Source organism: Mastigoproctus giganteus, chromosome 7, assembly GCF_048544385.1.
Source record: "Mastigoproctus giganteus isolate SK-2022 chromosome 7, ASM4854438v1, whole genome shotgun sequence".
NCBI classification, from domain to species: domain Eukaryota; kingdom Metazoa; phylum Arthropoda; class Arachnida; order Uropygi; family Thelyphonidae; genus Mastigoproctus; species Mastigoproctus giganteus.
This window is the reverse complement of record NC_143581.1, coordinates 105,165,923-105,185,316: the sequence shown is the minus strand read 5'-3', so window position 1 is coordinate 105,185,316 and position 19,394 is coordinate 105,165,923. Positions and strand designations below refer to the sequence as shown.

At 36.1% G+C, this 19,394-nt stretch overlaps 1 protein-coding gene across 2 annotated transcripts in view; it reads left to right on the top strand.

The window, feature by feature from the left end:
* Positions 1-19,394, top strand: part of LOC150083123 (retinoid-inducible serine carboxypeptidase-like) — a 316,995-nt gene that overhangs the window by 38,510 nt on the left and 259,091 nt on the right. For both annotated transcript variants that reach the window (XM_090377053.1, XM_090377052.1), the window contains exons 3-4: positions 8,479-8,568; positions 15,992-16,147. In XM_090377053.1, the coding sequence (XP_090233179.1) occupies positions 8,479-8,568; positions 15,992-16,147 (246 nt within the window). The remainder of the gene's footprint in view (positions 1-8,478; positions 8,569-15,991; positions 16,148-19,394) is intronic.

The following is a 19,394-nucleotide window of genomic DNA, read 5'->3' as shown; positions in this document are numbered from 1 at the left end:
TATAATTCCTGCTCTCTCTTTCAAAACAGTCCGAACACATGCCACCACCAGCCAACATCTGTCTAACTTCAAACTCACAGAACGAACTTTTCATCTTCCTCGTTTATTCATTCAACTGCCGTTTTCTGGAACAACCTTCCTTCATATGTATTTCCTGAAAATTACAATCTACAGAAGTTCAAGTCCAATGTCAATAAATATCTTCTTTCGTCTTCTGAACCTCCAACCCAAGCACGGTACTAAGTACTATAGGTTCTAACACCTCTCGTGTTTGGGGTTTACATAAAAAAAAAAAAAAAAGTATATGTGAAATCAATCCTGACATTGGCTGGCAGCATTGTATTATTCATAGACAAAGTTTGGCTGCAAAAAATATGACTCCAGAGTTGCATGAAGTAATGAGCGTTGCTATTAATGTAGTGAATTTGATCAAGTCTCGAGCACTAAATTCACGGCTTTTTATTGCAATGTGCGAAGAGATGGGTTCAGCACACACCTATTGTTGCCGAGGTGAGGTGGCTCTCCCAAGGACGTGTTTTAACTCGCCTGTTTGAACTGAGGGAGGAAGTGAAGTGCTTCCTAGAAAAAATAAAAGCTGACTATGTATCCAACTTTGAAAGCATTGAGTGACTTTTGCAACTCAGTTACCTTGAAGATATTTTCAGCAAGATAAACAAACTTAATCTCCAACTTCCAAGGATTTGACAGTAATATTTTCAAGATGCATAGTAAAATAAAAGGTTTCTATAATAAATTATTGTTGTGGGCAAAATGTATCAAGGATGGAAATATCGCAGCTTTTCCGAATCTTAACGAATTCACTGTTCAGAATGGAGCCTGTAAGTGTCAGTGTGACTAAAATAATTAAATGTCGCTTAATGCGTCTCAGTGGAGCCTTCACACAATATTTTCCGCATATCAAGAATGAAGAAAAAATAAACGATTGGGTATTAAATCCTTTCATCATAGCCAGTGCCATAACTGCTGACATGCCAGTAAATTTAAAAGAGTTTATTAGAAATTGCAGCGGATAACTCATTGAAAACAATTTTTGAAAGCCTGACAATATGCGATTTTTGGTCCAAAACTCGAAAGCAGTTCAAAGAGATTAGTGATGAAGCTCTTTCAAAGCTTCTCGTAATATCCCTCAACTTATTTGTGTGAACAAGGTTTCTCTGTTTTTAACATTGATAAAAGTTAAGACAGAAACCGTTTGAATCCAAAGTCAGCGATCATTCTTGCCCTAACTTCTACTCGGTCACAAATTGAACAGCTGGCTTCAACAAAACAAGCTCAACTGTCTCACTGAGATTTTAATATTTGTTATTTATAATGAGAATAAATATCTGTATTTCGACAATTTGTCACGCAACACAAAACATGCATAAAAGGGGTCGTATCTGTTTTACTATATAAGTACAAAAAAGTTAACTCACTGTAAGCACTTAGAATGCAAGTGTAGAGGCTTATTTGTAGTAAAATCTAGTAGGCATGCATATATGGGGGTACAAAAATAAGAACGTGGTTCTTTGGGGGTATGCAAACAAAAAAGGTTGAAAAACAGTGGTGTAAAGCACCCTTTTATGTGGCTAAAATGGAAAATTCCATGCACTGGAAATAATCACAAATTAATTTGGAGCTCAGCTAAAATTTTAGTTTTGCAACATCAATTACAACTGACAATCTGCATTTGTATTCACCTTTGAACTAGGTCGAGAAAGAAATGAAATCATTTCAGTGAAGAAATGAAATACAGGTAGCCCTCATATAACATGGTAGTTAGGTTCCTCTTAAATGTTGTATTGTGCGAAACCGTGTTATACGGGACTAAGAAAAAGTACAAAAAGTGGGGGGTACGTTCCAAAAACTAACAAAAATACACTATTTCGTTAACAAAACTAACAAAAAGACACCATTCTGGATTTCGTTTATATTCTCTCTTTAAAAAATCAGTAATCTGGTTTTGTTAGCTGTTGCTTGATAAATCTTTGTGAATTTCATCATATGGAACTAAACATTTTAAAGCTCCCTTTTGAACTTTGGGCTTCCTTTTTTCAAGAATCTGCATTTAAAAAATAAGATTCTAATTGCTCAGGTAACGTTATGGCTTCCCGTATGCTTTTTAGTATAAAATTTGGAAGTTTAGAATTTTCATCTGCACTGTCATCCTCTGAATTGATTTGCTTCCTATGCCACTTCCACCAAATCTGCTTCACCAGCCTCTTTTTCTACCAGTAATTCTTGAATGTCTTCAGTAATATATATTTTTTATTTATTTATTTTTTTTTTTAGGAGCATTGGCAACAAACGCCATGTTGCCATGCGTATATTGTTTTTAAATTGTGTGTCCTGAGGTCAATTTTCTGTTTTGTTGGACAAAAAACCTGAGTTTCCAGGAGAAAAAACCATGCTACCTTCGCCTGACCCTGACTAACTCAGCCACCTTGTGAAAAAGATCCATAAAAATTCCTCCAGTCATCATGGATTCTAACTCGGGTCTTTTCCACCTATTGCGGGGAGGAGGGCAATTCTACCAACTGTGTTACCCACGAGGGCTTCAGTAGTCATATCATCAAAACCTTCCCATCTTACCAATGTAGTGAGTTCTTCTATCGCACAAATTCCGTTTTCTGCAGGTTTGACCATATTTCCTGAATGAACTGGCTCTGATCATACACTTTTCCACGCGCATTTAAAATCGACAGTTTTACTTCTTTGAGCAATAAAGCTATGATTCTGATATTGTCCAAATCTCAATGTTTCCATGCCTCCATTACATCAATAGATTTGGAATCAATTTTTTCTAAAATCCGTTGTAACAATTTTGTGATATAATGAGTTTTAAAGGTGGATATATAATGCCTTGATCTAATGGCTGAATGAAAGAAGTTGTATTATTAACCTAGTACAAAAAAAATGAATAGCAAATGCTTAGAAAACGGTACTCACCTTGTATAAATCTGCAATAAAGTTTTTTGGTAGATGGTGGTTAAATTTAGGTTGAAAGGAGCATTAAATAGAACTAAGGCGGGGAATGGGATGAAAATATTTTAAACAGATTTTAAAATGAGCGCAAGGAAGTAGAAATGCAGATCTCCAATCCTTGGTTGTCATAAAGAGGTTAAAAGACGTAAATGAAAAATGAAAAAAAGAGAGAAGACCGGTGGTGCCAATAGTCGTTACAATGGACTTTCGTGAGTAAACCGTCATCAGTTGGCAAATGGAAGAGAAGTGAGCGCGTGTTGTATTTTAAAGTTTATCTAAATTCCCATGATGCTCTTTTTGACATGTGGGAACTTTAGCCGCGAGAGGTTCCAAGCCGGTGAAAGGTTGAAGGGAAGTTTAGCGTTAATAATGTTGAGATCAGAATGGTGTCGGTACCATTCGATGGTGAGGGCTTCATATTGAAGAATTCTGTAGCTCGATCTAAGTTTAATAATAGTGATGGTAGAGTCAACAAGGGGGGTGTGGTTGTGGGTTTGAGCATGGGTTGTTAATTCAGTGCAGGATTGACACAACCACCAAATTCAGTTCCTCCACAACTTCCAAAACCCACGCATACTACCACTTCAACAGTTTCAAGACACGTCAATCCTGCACTGAGTTAACAACCCATGCTCAAACCCACAACCACACCCCCCTTGTTGACTCTACCATCACTATTATTAAACTTAGATCGAGCTACAGAATTTTTCAATATGAAGCCCTCACCATCGCATGGTACCAACACCATTCTGATCTCAACATTATTAATGCTAAACTTCCCCTCAACCTTTCACCGGCTTGGAACCTCTCACGGCTAAAGTTCCCACGTGTCAAAAAGAGCATCATGGGAATTTAGATAAACTTTAAAATACAACACGCGCTCACTTCTCTTCCATTTGCCAACTGATGACGGTTTACTCACGAAAGTCCATTGTAACGACTATTGGCACCACCGGTCTTCTCTCTTTTTTTCATTTTTCATTTACGTCTTTTAACCTCTTTATGACAACCAAGGATTGGAGATCTGCATTTCTACTTCCTTGCGCTCATTTTAAAATCTGTTTAAAATATTTTCATCCCATTCCCCGCCTTAGTTCTATTTAATGCTCCTTTCAACCTAAATTTAACCACCATCTACCAAAAAACTTTATTGCAGATTTATACAAGGTGAGTACCGTTTTCTAAGCATTTGCTATTCATTTTTTAGTCAGATTCATCACGGTATTATAAGGATACTATAATTTCACTATCAACCTAGTACAACTGTGGTGGTAGAAACAAATTAAACATTTGGATGACTTAAATCTTTTGGATGGCCTGGCGTGCTATCTAATAGTAATAAAACTTTGAAATCTAGATTTTTCCACAAGTTTAATAGCACAGGAGGTGATTATCCCCTTGTATAAGGTGATGGTCAGGCCACACCTTGAGTACTGTATACAGGTCTGGGGGCCTCATTTTAAGAAGGATGTAGAGCTGTTGGAACGAGTACAGAGATGGGCAACAAGATTAGTGAATGGAACAAAGGGTTGCTCTTACGAAGAAAGGCTTAAGCTTTGCAGATTACAGTGTTTGGAGACTAGGCACCTGTGACTGCGAGGTGATCTGATTGAGGTGTATAAAGCCTTGAATGGTTTGAGCATGCTCAATGCTGATGGGATTCTTCCTCTTGCTTAGAATAATCGCCTGAGAGGGCATAAATTCAAATTGAGGAAAGACAGTTGTAGGATTGTTGTTCGGAAGTTTGCCTTTAGCCAGCGGGTAGTTGATTGGTGGAACAGACTTCCGTCTTTTGTTGTGGAAGGTGAAAGCTTAAATAAATTTAAGGCTCAGCTGGACAGGTATTTCGAACGAATGGAGGGGTGAAATGGGAGCTTATTTTTATTTTTTTTGGCTGATGCTGCATAAGCTTGCTTTCTTGCATCGTGTGCCTCTACTAATGCTAACATGACACGGGGATTTCCCAACAAAATAAAATACAGGGATTTCTCAATTTTTTTTGACTAGTGGTCAACAGTGGGGATTCAAAAAGAGTGGAAATGTTGAAAAATTACATCTAACTTAAGCTCAAAAATAGCCTGTTATGTGATGTTTGCCGAACTTCTCTGTGTTAGAGCAAAACCATGTTATATATGTACTGTGTTGTGGCAGGATTGCTGCAATTTATCAATCGTGTTAGAGCGAAACCATGTTGTTGAAGTGCCGTGTTATACGGCGGTTGCCTGTAATTTAAAAATGAAATATTTGGTATACGTAAAAAACAACTTGCGACCTAAAAAAATGGCCTGAACCATAATAAATTCAAATTTATGGAATGCTTTTAAAAAGTATAAATATTTGGAGAAACAGTGTTGCACCACTGGGGAAAAACAGATAAATAAATAAATAAACAGGTTGAGTTAAAATTTGTGTTTATTATTTTTGTTTTTTTCTTCCTAACCTGTTTATTTATTTATCTGTTTTTCCCAGTGGGGCAACATTTTTTCTCCAAGCATGAATCCTGCGTGCATAGACCTTTTTTCACATAAATATTATTGATGTGGAATTTCAAATTGACAAAAACTTATTATTTAGTTAGTTTCATTACTTAATTTTATTTTATCAGCTCTGAAAGAGAGAAATGAGGACTGGCTTAGTATATCTTGTTACAGTTTGTGGTTATTTTATTTATTTATTATTATTTTTTTTAAGGTTGTTCTTTAAGAAAAGACTTCAGAAATTAAAAATTGTGGCCTTTGGTACTACATAATGGAAAGGATATTTTTAGAAATAAATGTTTGTTGAAAAAAAACAAGTGGATATGAAAACAGTTAATCCATTATGGTATGCAGATTTAACATAAATTTAACTTGTAAATATTTTTATATGAGATAAAAATAGGTTTATGAAAAACTAAAATCTGGTTACCTGGCAGGAAGAAGTTATAAAATAAAATAATTTATTTTTATAAAAAACTTACAAAATAAAAATTGATATGACAAAATTTCTTCAATATAATTGAGTAAAACCTTTGGCTGCTGATTTTATTGCAAATATGCTTGATTATTCCTCAAATATAGTAATGTAATTATTTTTATATAAAACCATATTTTGTCTTTTATAAATATAGTGTACCCCTGCTTTGTGATTGGATCACTGTATGATCAAATCACTTTACGATGGACTCTCCATAATAAAATACCGTTCACTATATGATATGTAGTAATCTGGTCATTTTGATCACGTTTGTGAATTGAATTGTAATTCTATTAAACGGCAATTTTAATAAGCGAAAAAAGGAGGTATATTATCCACAGGCTATATAAGTAAAGACAAAGTGCAAATTTACACTTTATTGCCTTATCAATTAACAAATTAAATCAATTAAAAAAATGGGAAGAATTGTTTTCCACAGTTTAGCAAAATAAAAATAAATTTATGCTTACGTACATATCTTAATTAATACTGTAATGTATATACTAATTGATGTTTCTGTTCACTGACAATTCTTAAAAGTTGTAAATTTTAAATCTGTAAAAAAGAGAAGCAATCAATAACAAAGAATACGGCACACACACACAAATTGCAACTAACGCGATACGAGCAAGTGAGATATGGAGTAAAAAGCTTACAAAGCTTAAAAAATAGGAATGAAGAGAAGAATCTGAAAATTTATTTGTTTTTTTTTTTATATGATTGGAGATTTCATGAAAGGGGAAACAGATTTCACCATACTAACATAAAAACCCACAGAATTCCAGCTATTGGTATTATTGCAAATGCAATAAAATCAAGTTTACTACCCGTTTGGCGCTTCCGTAGCCAGATGGGAAGGAGCAGCAGTGCGTAGCACACGCTTCTTGATTAGACTGGGGTTCGAGCCCGTCACCACCAAATACGGAAGATGCGGAATGGTCAGGGAATGTCCTTTATTCCCAGATATTCCTGGAGCAATATGGCCTTAGTTGCTAATGCTCCTAAAAACCAAATAACAAACAACAACAAACTATCTGTTTAAAATAGATTGCACTAACAGAAAAGCCCAATAAACTGGAAATTGCAAATTGTTTTTATTGTTTTATGGTAATGACTTCCAGAAATGTGCTTTAGAAAAATATCACAGAGGCGTTCAAAATTGTTTCTTATAACCGAACATATGATAATGATGAAAGTGTGGTGCATTTTAATGATTTGAATTGTTTTATTTAAATTTGATTCCATAAAGTGGCTGATTCTACAAACCAATGATCATGTTAACTGGCACCTACATATTTCACTTTACAATGAGCTTAAGATTATCTCCAACCGGACCACGGGGTCTTTCCTCTCAGCCAATTGCAGCATTTGTAAATGTGTTGGCCCTATGTTTTGTCTTTACATGAAACCATATAAAACCATATATGGTTTTATATAGTTTCATGCAAAGACACCCCTCTTGTCCTGTCTAGTTGAAGTGATTTTTTTTGTTGTGCATATTTGACATAAATTTACTGTATTGAATTCATGTACTTACGATGTGTATGTATTGCGTTGTATAGTGAAAATTTCAACTTCCAGGGTCTTGGAACGAATTATCAAAAAAAACAATGTGTTATTTGGTTCACATTATGATATTTTCACGATTTGATGGTATCTCCTGAACTGATTAATAATGTAAAGTGGGGATCCACTCTATTGTCTTTCATAAAATCATTTACATTCCAGTTGTGGGCCATTGTTGTCTGGTCCCATGTTGACAGCCCATCCTCATTCTTTTAGTAGTCTTATAGCATTAGCATTACTTGAAGCATATGATGCAAGAAAGCAAGCTTATAGAGCATCAGCCAAAAAAAAAAAAAAATAAATAAATAAATAACTTTTCACATTTCACTCATCCAGTCAATCCAAATGTTTGTCTAGTTCAGCCTTAAATTTATTTAAGCTGTCAACTTCCACAACAACAGATGGAAGTCTTTTCCAGCAATCAACTACCTTCTGGCTAAAGGCAAACTTCCACACATCTATTCTATAACCGTCTTTTCTCAACTTGAATCTATACCCCCCTCAGGTTCTTAATCTCAACAATCTTAGCAAGTGGAAGTATACCATCAGCATTGAGCCTGCTCACACCATTCAAGGCCTTGTACACCTCAGTCAGATCACCTTGCAGGTGCATAGTCTCCAGATGCTGCAACTCACAGAATTTAAGCCTCCTGGTAAGAGAATCCCTTTGTTCTTCTCACCAATCTTGTTGCCCTTCTCTGTACTCATTCTAGCAACTCTGCTAGAACAAGTACTGGTAATATAGCAGTTCCCTGCTAACAGTTTGCACCACAAGGTGAGAAATGGATGTTAGGTCAGGCCCCCCCACAAACCTAACTTAGGAATGGGGTCTTTTCCTCACGAGATAGCCTCAGACCCTTCAGCTACCTTAGTTTAAAATTTTAGATTAAATTAATGGTAACCTTGATATCATACTTTGTAAATCTGTGAAACTATATGTTGTTTTTTTCCCTCTACCCTGTTTGTTTATAGGGTGGACCAGGATCATCATCTACAGGTTTTGGGAACTTCATGGAGCTTGGTCCTCTTGATGTCAGTTTGAACTCCAGAAATACATCATGGGTAAGAAACATATATATATATATATATATATATATATATATATATAAGAGAAAGTGATACATATTTATATATATATCAAAGTTACTTCTATGTTCTTGTGAAACTTTGTTATCAGAATGTTATTTGATTAAACATTTTATATTAATAGAATTACTACAATTGCCCTCTTAAGGCTAGCGGCATGTTATATGTATTTGCTTTTTATCAAGTGCAACCTGATTGTTAAACTTAGAAGAAATGCACATTGTTGCTGAAGTTGCCTAGAATGTTATGAAAAATCTTCATTATGAAATTTAAAAAAAGCATACTCTATTTTACTATGTTTATCAACTTGAAAACACCCGGACTTTTCAATGACAACCTACTGATGTGTCACATGCTCTAGTAGATTGATGGAAAAAACTAAAATCTGGCTATCTAGCACTCTATGGATGTGAATTATGTAAATGGTGTAGGCTTGAAGAAGCTGTCTAGAATTAGTTAGGTAGTTTTCTTGATGCCTACAAATAACTTTCTCCTTGAGAGTCCTTAAGTGGTGGTTGTAATAATGTTGTATTTTAGTGTTAAACAAACCAGTGAGGTGTATGATTGTATTTAAGGCCCCTCTATCTTTGACAGCTTTGACTTTGAGGTGGTTATGTGTTTATCTTCTTTTTCAGTGATCTCTTCCCCACTGAGATAATCTGGGACCTAGGATCTTACCCCTCCTCCAATTAGTTTTGAACTGCTCAGTGATGTTGTGGATCCACATTCACTAGCAACCGAAGGTTTGGTCTTCAAACCTCTAAGGTCAGAATCAATTTTCCTTTCATGCAGGATTTGTTCCATTCATTTGACAGGACACAGTTGATATCTATTCAGGAGATACCACAATTGAATATGACAGATTTTAGATTATAGTTGCAGCTGTCCTGCATCCTTTGCCAGCTAGTATCCTCCACTTTTCTTCTTACTTATCCTCCGAAATCACCATCAAGGAACTTCTTTCTGTATAACATTTTATATATCAAGAATTCCTTATGTGTGAATGTAGATGCAAAATACCTATTCTGTTTATCAGCATCCTGAGTAGGGTCATCAACAGATTTTTATCTGAAGCAACTCCTTGAGTGGAACTCGATTTAAATTTTTTTCATTCATTACTGGTTTTTAGTTTTGCCCATGTTAGTTGACATTCCATAGAGAAGAGATGAGACACTTGTTAGAGGATTCAGAGCTGACCTGATAACCTGTTTGGAGATATCAAGCTCTTGTCTCAGTACCCACATCTTATGGGAAAGTAGTATTAAGAAAGTTGATGTGAGAATGAAAGATAAGTTTAGTATCAAAGAGCATTAGTATCAGTAGTGGCAAATAAGGAAAAAAAAAGCAAGTTCATTCAGCATCAGCAAAAAAAAAACAAAAAAACCCCATACTTCCCAAATCAGTGTTCATCTCTTCTAATAGATTGTATAGTTCTTCCAATGTTTGTATAGTTACCACCAGATGGAAGTTTGTTCCAACAATCAATTACTCACCTGGCCAAAGACAAATTTCTGCACATCTGTCCCACAAACATCCTTCCTCAATTTGAATTTATGCCACCTCTTGTGCATCATCTAAACCTCCAAAACACTCTTGCTAGTTCATTTCACAAATATATGTGGTCTCAATTCTAATCTCAACGATGTCCATTTCCACTTGCAGTTTGTCAAACCCCATGTACTTTTTCTGACAGAATCTCAGTTATCGGTTGATTCAACTACTGCTCATCTCAGTTGCCCAAATTATTCGCTATATGAATCCTTTCACCTCAAAGGTGGTACCTGTGCATATGTCCATTCCGATATTCCCTGTCAGAGACTTGGTAATTTGGAATCTCCTCTGGCTTAAAATCTCTCTACCTCATTGTGTCAAATTCATCTGTTGTCTCTACCGTTCTCCCAACTCCAGTAATCACTTGGAGCTCTTTGACTTCCTCTCTTTGCAACTTGACTTTCTCCAGTCCAACTTTCCTAACAGTGAGGTAATTTCCTATGGTGATTTTAATGTTCACAATTCTAGCTGGCTTCCGTTTTCTAGTCACACCGACCGAGCTGGTCGAGATGCTGAGCCTTTCGCAATTACTAATGAGCTTGCACAGATTGTTCATTTACCTGCAAGAATACTGGACAATCCTAACCATACAGCCAACACGCTTGATCTTTTTTTCACGAACAACCCTTCTAAGTACACGGTCGAAGTGAGAAGTCCTTTAGGCACCTCAGATCACAACTTGGTGATTCTCTTCTCCAATGCAACCTTTATCTCATGGCTATTCCCAACCTCGTATTGTTTGGCATTACAAGAATGCAAAATGGGATGACCTGCAAGATTTCTTTTCTTTTCCTTGGTCGGATTACTGTTTCAAAACTTCTGATGTTAATGTTTGCTCAGATCGTGTCAGTGAAATTATTCTTGCAGGAATGGAATCCTTTATCCCAAACTGCACTTTAAAATCTCGTCCTTTATCTAAAGGTTTTCCAATAAATGTGCTAAGGTTGTTCAAGAGAAGAATGTTGCATATCGTAATTGGCTTTTTTGTAATTCTTCAGTTTCATTTTCTGCCTACACCAAAGCTCGCAACAATTGTAAAGCAGTTAGTAATCAGCCCAAACTAGAGTTTGAACAGGCTAAGAGTAGAAAACTTGCTTCTCGCCCTAATGGTAGCTGAGCATTCTGGTCTGTTGCCAAAGCTATTGGTCGCAACTTTTGCCCATCTCTGTAAAAAACAGATGGTTTTGTTGTCTCTTCAGCCAAGGATAAAGCATCCCATTTTTTTTCCAACTCATGTATTAATGATCTTGGTAAAACACCTCCCACCATTTCCAGCACGCTCCATTCAATGCCTCCTGTGGTCTCCCATCAAAAGGATGTCAGAAGGATTATGACGAATCTTGATGCTAAGAAAGCTCCAGGTCCCGATGGTATTTCTCCACTTGTTCTCAGAACCTGTGCTCCTGAACTTACTCCTTTTCTTTGCTGCCTTTTTTCACTTTTTTATTCCAAAGGTGTTTTTCCTTCTGCTTGGAATTGGAAGTTTGCTCATATCCAGCCAGTTCCTAAAAAGGGTGACAAATCCCTCTCATCTAATTATCGTCCCATTGCAATTACTTCTACTCTTTCTAAAGTAATGGAGAAATCAATTAACTGCCAACTCTTAAACTACCTAGAAACCTTCCGTCTGATCAAAGATTGCCAGTATAGATTCCGTCAGTGTCAATGCATTGGTGATATTCTGGCTTATGTTACCCATTTATGGATTAATTCAATGTAAAAGTTCGGTGAACCACAAGCAGTTGCTCTTGACATCTCAAAGGCTTTCGATCATGTTTGGCCCAAAGGTCTTCTAAAGAAGCTTCCATCTTATGGTTTGCCAGCTGTTTTTTGTAATTGGTTATCCAGTTTTCTCTCTGATTGCTCACTGAGGGTGGTGGTAGATTGATCTTCTATCTTCTGGTGGTAGATGCTCTCTGTCTTCTAACTTCTCCACTAATGCTGGTGTCCCCCAAGGTTCAGTTCTTTCCCCCACTCTTTTCCTCTTGTATATTAATGACCTTCCATTGACTGGAAATCCTATCCATAGTTTTGCCGATGATAGCACATTGCATTCCACTTTCCATTTTGAGAAACCTTGTCCTACTCAATCAACATCAACTTCTCGAAAATCTGCTACCAATTCCTTAATAAAAGACAACTTAGTTGATTTCAATCCTTCTAAAACTCAGTCTTGTCTTATATCTTGCAAAAAGGTTCTTATGCTCATCTTTGGTGGCTCTCCGATTTCTAGACAAAATGATATATTTCTTTTCGGGGTTACCCTGACTTCTAATCTCTCTTGGCACAAGCATATTACAAATATTGCTTCCTCTGCATCTAAAAATCTTGGTTTTCTCTTTCACTCTCAGCATTACTTTTCTTCTCCAAACAGCTGTTCAATCTTTGCAAATCCGCCCTACCATGGTATATTGTTCCCACATCTGGGGTGGTGCCCTCAAAACCTCTCAAGCTTCTTGATTCCGTTCAGAAGAGGGCAGTTAGGTTATTTAATGATTCATCTCTGAGTCTCTCCACTTGCTGTCTCATAGATGTACTGTTTCTGCTGCATGCTTCTTCTACAGATATTTCCTTGGGCGCTGTTCTTCTGAATTAGCTTCTATAATTCCCGCTCTCTCTTTCAAAACAGTCCGAAAATGTGCTGCCACCAGCCAACATACACTTGCTGTCCAACTTGAAACTCACAGAACCAACTTTTCATATTCCTCGTTTATTCATTCAATTGCTGTTTTCTGGAACAAACTTCCTTCGTACTTATTTCCTGAAAATTACAGTCTACAGAAGTTCAAGTCTAATGTCAAGAAATATCTTCTTTTGTCTTCTTAACCTCCAACCCAAACACAGTACTGAGTACTATAGGTTCTAATACCTCTCGTTTTAAGGTTTACATTTAAAAAAAAAAAAAAAAATCTGAGCAAGAGGAAGGATTCGATCAGCATTCAGCTTACTTGGTCTATTGCAAACCTTAACAGTTGAGTCCTAGATGTCTAATCTCCAGATGCTGCAGTTTGCAGAACTGAAACCTTTCCTGTTAAGAGCATCCTTTTGTTTCCCTCATTAATTTTGTTGCTCTTCTCTGCTCCCACTCCAACAGATCCACATTGTTTAGCACAAGGCATCCAGGCATGTATGTTGGCAAAATTCCTATATATCATTGGCAAATCTCATGAGCTGTTCAGAGAACTTAGTGTCTGACTGCACAGTTACTCCCAATTTTTTTTTTTTTATCCTTCACTACCCTGAGTATGGTACCACACAGTTGGTATATTATTCTAGGATTACTGCCCATATGCAGTACCTTGTCAGTGTTAAACTTCAGTTGCCACTTCTCAGCCCATCTGTCTAATTTCTAGATCTTGTTGCAGTAGCATATTCTGATTACTTAATTTACCATCCTGCGAACTTTCATACCATCTGCAAACTTAGATATTAGGTCTGATATGCCTTCATAAGTATCATTATTGAATACTGAAAACAATATGCCTAGCAGTGAACCTCAGGGAACAATAATACTAGTCCATGAACAGCAGTGCCCATTAATAACTACATTTGATCTTCTCCCACTTAACCATCCTTTTATCCATAGCAATAATTTACTCCTAATGCTGCACTGCTCCAATTTGATGTCAAAATTAATTTTTTGCCTATAGGTCTCTTGTTACTCATAGTATCAAATAAGATTAGTCAGATGAAATAGTCCCTCAACAAATCCATGCTCTAACTGAAGTGAATTGAAGTATATGAATCTTGTTTTCTCTCTCTCTCTCTCTCTCTCTCTCTCTCTCTCTCTCTCTCTCTCTCTCTCTCTCTCTCTCTCTCTCTCTCTCTCTCTCACAGGGTAATTCAGAAATTTTTTTTTGGCTGGTGTAGCAAAAGCCTCAAGCTTCCATACACTATATAGCTAATAATAATTGCATTCCTGTCTGGGTAGTTCCGCATTACTTTTTTTTTTTAACCAGTGGTCATTATTTTTCCTTGGAACAGAAGTCAAGCTAACAAGGCTGTAATTACTCCTTTCACCTCCCCTTTCCTTTGTAAATTGGAGATACCCTCTCATATCTCCAGTACAGAACAGTGGGGCCCATTCTGCTCATATGTACCTTTTCTGAATTACTTTAATCATAATTATGGCTAAGGGTTTGTCTATTTGTTGTGTCTTAATATTACATATATTGCATCCACTCCAGGTGCCTTATTTGTTTAGATTCAACAATTTCCCTTCCACTTCCATTTAAATATCACAAAATCATTAGCCCCCCTGATAGTATTTGGTACACTTCTGACATTCTTATCCCAAAAAAATTCCATATGTGTGAATGTAGATGCAAAATATTTAATCATTTTGTTAGGAACCTGAGCAGGATCATTAACAGTTGAACCTTTCATATCTTGCAGGCCAGTGTGATTCATCTCCTTCCTTTTAGTTTTTACGTAATTGATTGCAGACTGGTTTATATCTACTGCAGGCTTTTTTATCACCTGATAATTTATATGCATCCCATGTATTTTTATGCTCTTCCACAAGTTTCATCAGTTCATCTGACATCCATTTAGGTCTAAACTTTGAACATTGTCTAGTTGGTATAAAAAGCCTAGTAGCTTCTTCAATTATTCTTCTCCCCCCCCAAATGCTTCCCATTTAGAATTTGCTGTTGGCAGCATCAATTTGTCCCTGCATAGAAGTTAAAAACTGCCTGAGACCATTGTAGCCACATTTATGAAAGCAGAAGTCCTTCCCTTTGCTCTTGACAGTAGCCACATTTTTAACTAAATTCCACTCAGTACACTGTGATCACTGCTGTCTAGTGGTTCTTTTATCTGCAGATTCTTAATGCATGAAGAGTTGCCCCTGATAATCAAGAGTCAAGAGTACTGCTTTCTTCTGTCTCTTCTCTAATGTGCTAGTGTAGAAAACTGAGTGACCAATCCACAAGTTCCAGTCAATATATGGAAAGTTAAAATCCCCATTATATGTCATTCTGATTAGTACTTGCAGGTCTCTTTAGGACAGAACTGATTTCACAAGTTTAGTTCCAATGAGAGGAGTAAGATTAAAAGGAGAGGTTTTGTTGATGAAATAAATGTGAACACTTATTAGGATTAGTATGAACATTAAAATAATTGGTGTTAGTTTTTGCATGGGTAATGCACACACATCATTTCTACTACCAAGGTAGTTTTAATGCATTGTTTTAATAATATCTCACATTGTGAATACCTTCACGAGTTGCCCCATGTATTGCACTACCTCAAATAAGTAAAGCTTAACCTATGAAGACTATTCTTACTTATATTTTTCATAATCCTTCTGATCTCAAATGGACCATTAATAACCTGCCATTTTCTGATTATAAATTATAATTAGAGAATGGTGATTTATTTTCTTAAATTCCTGAATATTCCAGTAGTATTGGAATTGCTTAACATTTTGCAATGTGACTGCTACTTTCCTTTTTAGTATTTCACCCATTCCAGCCTGCCTTTCTCTTTATGTATTGTTGCATTTTATGAAATAATTATTATTATTAGAAATGCATTCACTTGCAAATGGCATGTGAGATTAGAGTAACCATGTGCATTGGTCATCCAGATAGAGGTATAACTTATATAAAGCTTATTGAAGTGGACCATTTTGCACATGATATCATTATGTGAAAGATTTGATCTGTCTTTTATAGATGATTTTTGTATACATACAATTTTGTATTGAAGTTTCATATTTTCAAGGAAATCGTATCATTGATATTAATCAGATTAGATATTGATTTATTCAGTGAAAATGAGTTTGAGGTAGATTGTATTTTACAACCATATAAAATTGATTATTGTTATATTTTTCCTTTTACAGGTAAAAGTTGCAAACATCCTTTTCATAGATAATCCTGTTGGGTCTGGTTTCAGCTATGTAACTAACTCATCCACATTTACAACAAATAATAGTCAGATTGCTGATGATTTGCTAATTTTGATGGATAATTTTTTAAACAAACTTCCAGAATTTCAGGTAATTACTTTATGTATTAAAAAACACACACACACACACACACACACACACACACACACACACACACACACACACACACACACACACACACACACACACACACACACAGTAAACTCCCATTGTAATTCTCTTGCTTACACTTTTTATGACACTGATTTCTTCTGGTCCCATGGTAAATCCTATGAAGTACTGTACATTTTTAGCATCTATATTGCTCCTGTTTAAAATGCTTATTTGTAGATTTTTGACTTCCATATTCACTGTTGTATCATAAAAAAAAAAATAAAAAAAAACTGAAAAATCATAGCTACTAAAATATTTAAAGAAATATGAAAAAAAGCCCCCCCAAAAAGGAGATTCTGCCTATGACACACTTCCTTGATTTTATAGCACTCTCCCTTCAAGAGTGTTATGATGGGGTTTTATTTGTGTGTTGTGTAATATAGGTGGTATATGAAATATGATAATATTAGTCAAGTGTAGGATAAAAGAAATATAGGATAAAAGGAGGAATAAGAATAAAAGTATGAAGAATTTGAAGATCTGAGTTAGAAGGTAAAGAATTAAGTACAAGTGAAGTATAACTAAATGAAGTCATAAAAATTAATAAATCATAAATGATAATTACAACTTGCAATTATCATTTATGATGGTAATTGTTCATTCAGTTCTTCATTCTTCATTATAATAATTATGAAGAATTGTGAATGGTCATAATAATTATGAAGAATTGAATTATCATAATTCTTCTTTCTTAACAGCGAATTATCAATTGCAAGAAAGAAGAATTATCATAATTCTTCTTTCTTGCAACAGTAGTGATATTTCGTATCACTACTGTTGCAGGTGCAATTAAGAATGAAAATGTAGGATAAGACAAAAAGGCAAATTATAAAAGTATAAGAGGAGTTATGCAACAATATCAGTAATAGTTAGAATATAATTAATAGGGAGATAGGTTCCCACAAACATCATCATGGCACTACAACTGTGACAGCCTGTCTGGGACTTTGTAGCATTTTGAACCTCCATAGTAATGCAGACTAGTCCAACAAAAGTATTAATTTGGTAGCAAAGTTCAAATAGTACAAATTTAAAAAATAAAAAGCAGTGTATGCTGGCTGTTCTCCACACTATGCTCCATACAAAATAGTGATTTAACTGGATTCAGATCTGTCTATGGGATTGAGATGGTAGGTTCATTACATTACTTTCCTCAAACCACTGTTGTGCTGATACAAGTACTGCTTCATCTCCAAAGAATTGTAGGTGCCTCCGTAGCCAGGTAGGAAGGAGCAGCAGTGCATAGCATATGCTTCTTGATTAGACCGGGAATGACCACCGCATATCCCGGAGCAATATGGCCTTAGTTGCTAATGCTCCTAAAAACCAAATAAACAACAACAAACAACAACAACTCTCAGGATAACTTGGAAATTTCTTTTGGCTGGTGCAGCATAAGCCTCAGGCTTCCTTGCATCGTATGGCTTATAATAATAATAATATAGTGGGATACCTCATGGGAAGTAATGGATAACGGATAATTTTAGAGTTCACATGACAGACGGATGCAATACCAATTTAGAATAATTAAAAGTAGAATATGAAAAGAATACACACTCCATGACAGAAACAAAACAGGGTGAGAAAAGGATGCAAATCCCTTCTGAAGAGGTGGGATAGCAGGTAATCACGAAGTAAACACATCCGTTAACCAGAAAACAAAACGTGTGATATCCAATGGATGTTAACAGCCAAATGGATAGCAAAAGGAAATTGCAAAAAGCATCCTTAATGAGCTGACTTGAGCAACAAGTGACAGAATTTGGATGTGTAGAACCAGCAACCATAAAAAAAAAAAAAAAAAAAAAAAATCTGAGAACTGAGTACAATGATCACACAGTTACTCATAAACCAAAGCTGTCTCCCAACAATGCACATCATCACTTATCCAGTTACAGAAAACAGACGTATTACAGCATTGGTAGAATGTAACATATAATGATCAATCATATACAGTGCAAGCATCAGATAAATGCACCTGGTGTGGCATAGGCACAAAAAGAAAAAATCTAAAACAGCATACTGCGTTCTGTAGAGGGTATGCATGCACACTACTAAAAAAGACCATACACTATCCTCCATGTACTCCTCACTCATGGGAAGAAAAGGAATTTCACCTTAACTACATTGTACCAACAATGTAGTGCAGCAATGATAGTGTGATGATATGAACTGTTTTACAAAGTAATGTCCAATGGACTTGGCAGCCTAGTTATTACTAATAAAACCACATAAGAAGCTGTTCTACTGTGACAATTCTTTGGTTGTTATATGGTTTTCAGGAGCATTAGCAACTAAGGCCATATTGCTCCGGGATATGCGGTGGTCATTCCCTGACTTTTCTGCATCCTCCGTATTTGGTGGTGACGGGCTCGAACTCCGGTCTAATCAAGAAGCATGTGCTACGTACTGCTGCTCCTTCCCACCTGGCTATGGAGGCACCTTATCCTGAGAGAGAGAGAGAGAGAGAGAGAGAGAGAGAGAGAGAGAGAGAGAGAGAGAGAGAGAGAGAGAGAGAGAGAAATCATCATGAAAAAGAAGGATGATGATATCCAGCTCAGAGCCCTGGGTTTGCCAAGCCCATACTCACCAGATGTGAGCCCCTAGGGTGATATGGAGGATAGTGTGTGGGGGGGGGGGTGTCTCTCTTTTGGTAGTATGCAAGAATGCCCTCTACAGAAGACAGTATGCTGTTTTCGATTTTATTTTTATTTTTTTCTTTAATAATGTTATATACTGTATTATTTCTATTTATTTAGAGAATTTATTTTTTTAGGCTCATTTTGATATAGTTTTCTCTACCCATCATTTTCCTTTATTGTATTATTCTAAATTGCTGGTTTCAATATTTTAATAATAGTGGCTGATCATGCGGTAGAATTTTTCTCGCCATGGTCTCTGCTTGTTGACAGGAGAGATTGCTTTACAGGAATAGAATACACTTAAATAAAAGGGTGCAAGAATATTTGCTGATGCTATCAAGGCAATGTTAGTGGGTCAGAAACCTGCTAGCTTGGGGGATGCGTAGACTAGATTAACAATAGCCACAAGCAGAGGTGAAAGTGATTCTTGCAATACTTCTATTGGGATGAGCTACAGCCTGGAAAGCAAGTTGCTGAGGATTTCAAGAACTGCTTGGAGTCATGATGGAACAAGTAAATACGTGGGCTGTGTTAGGGTAACT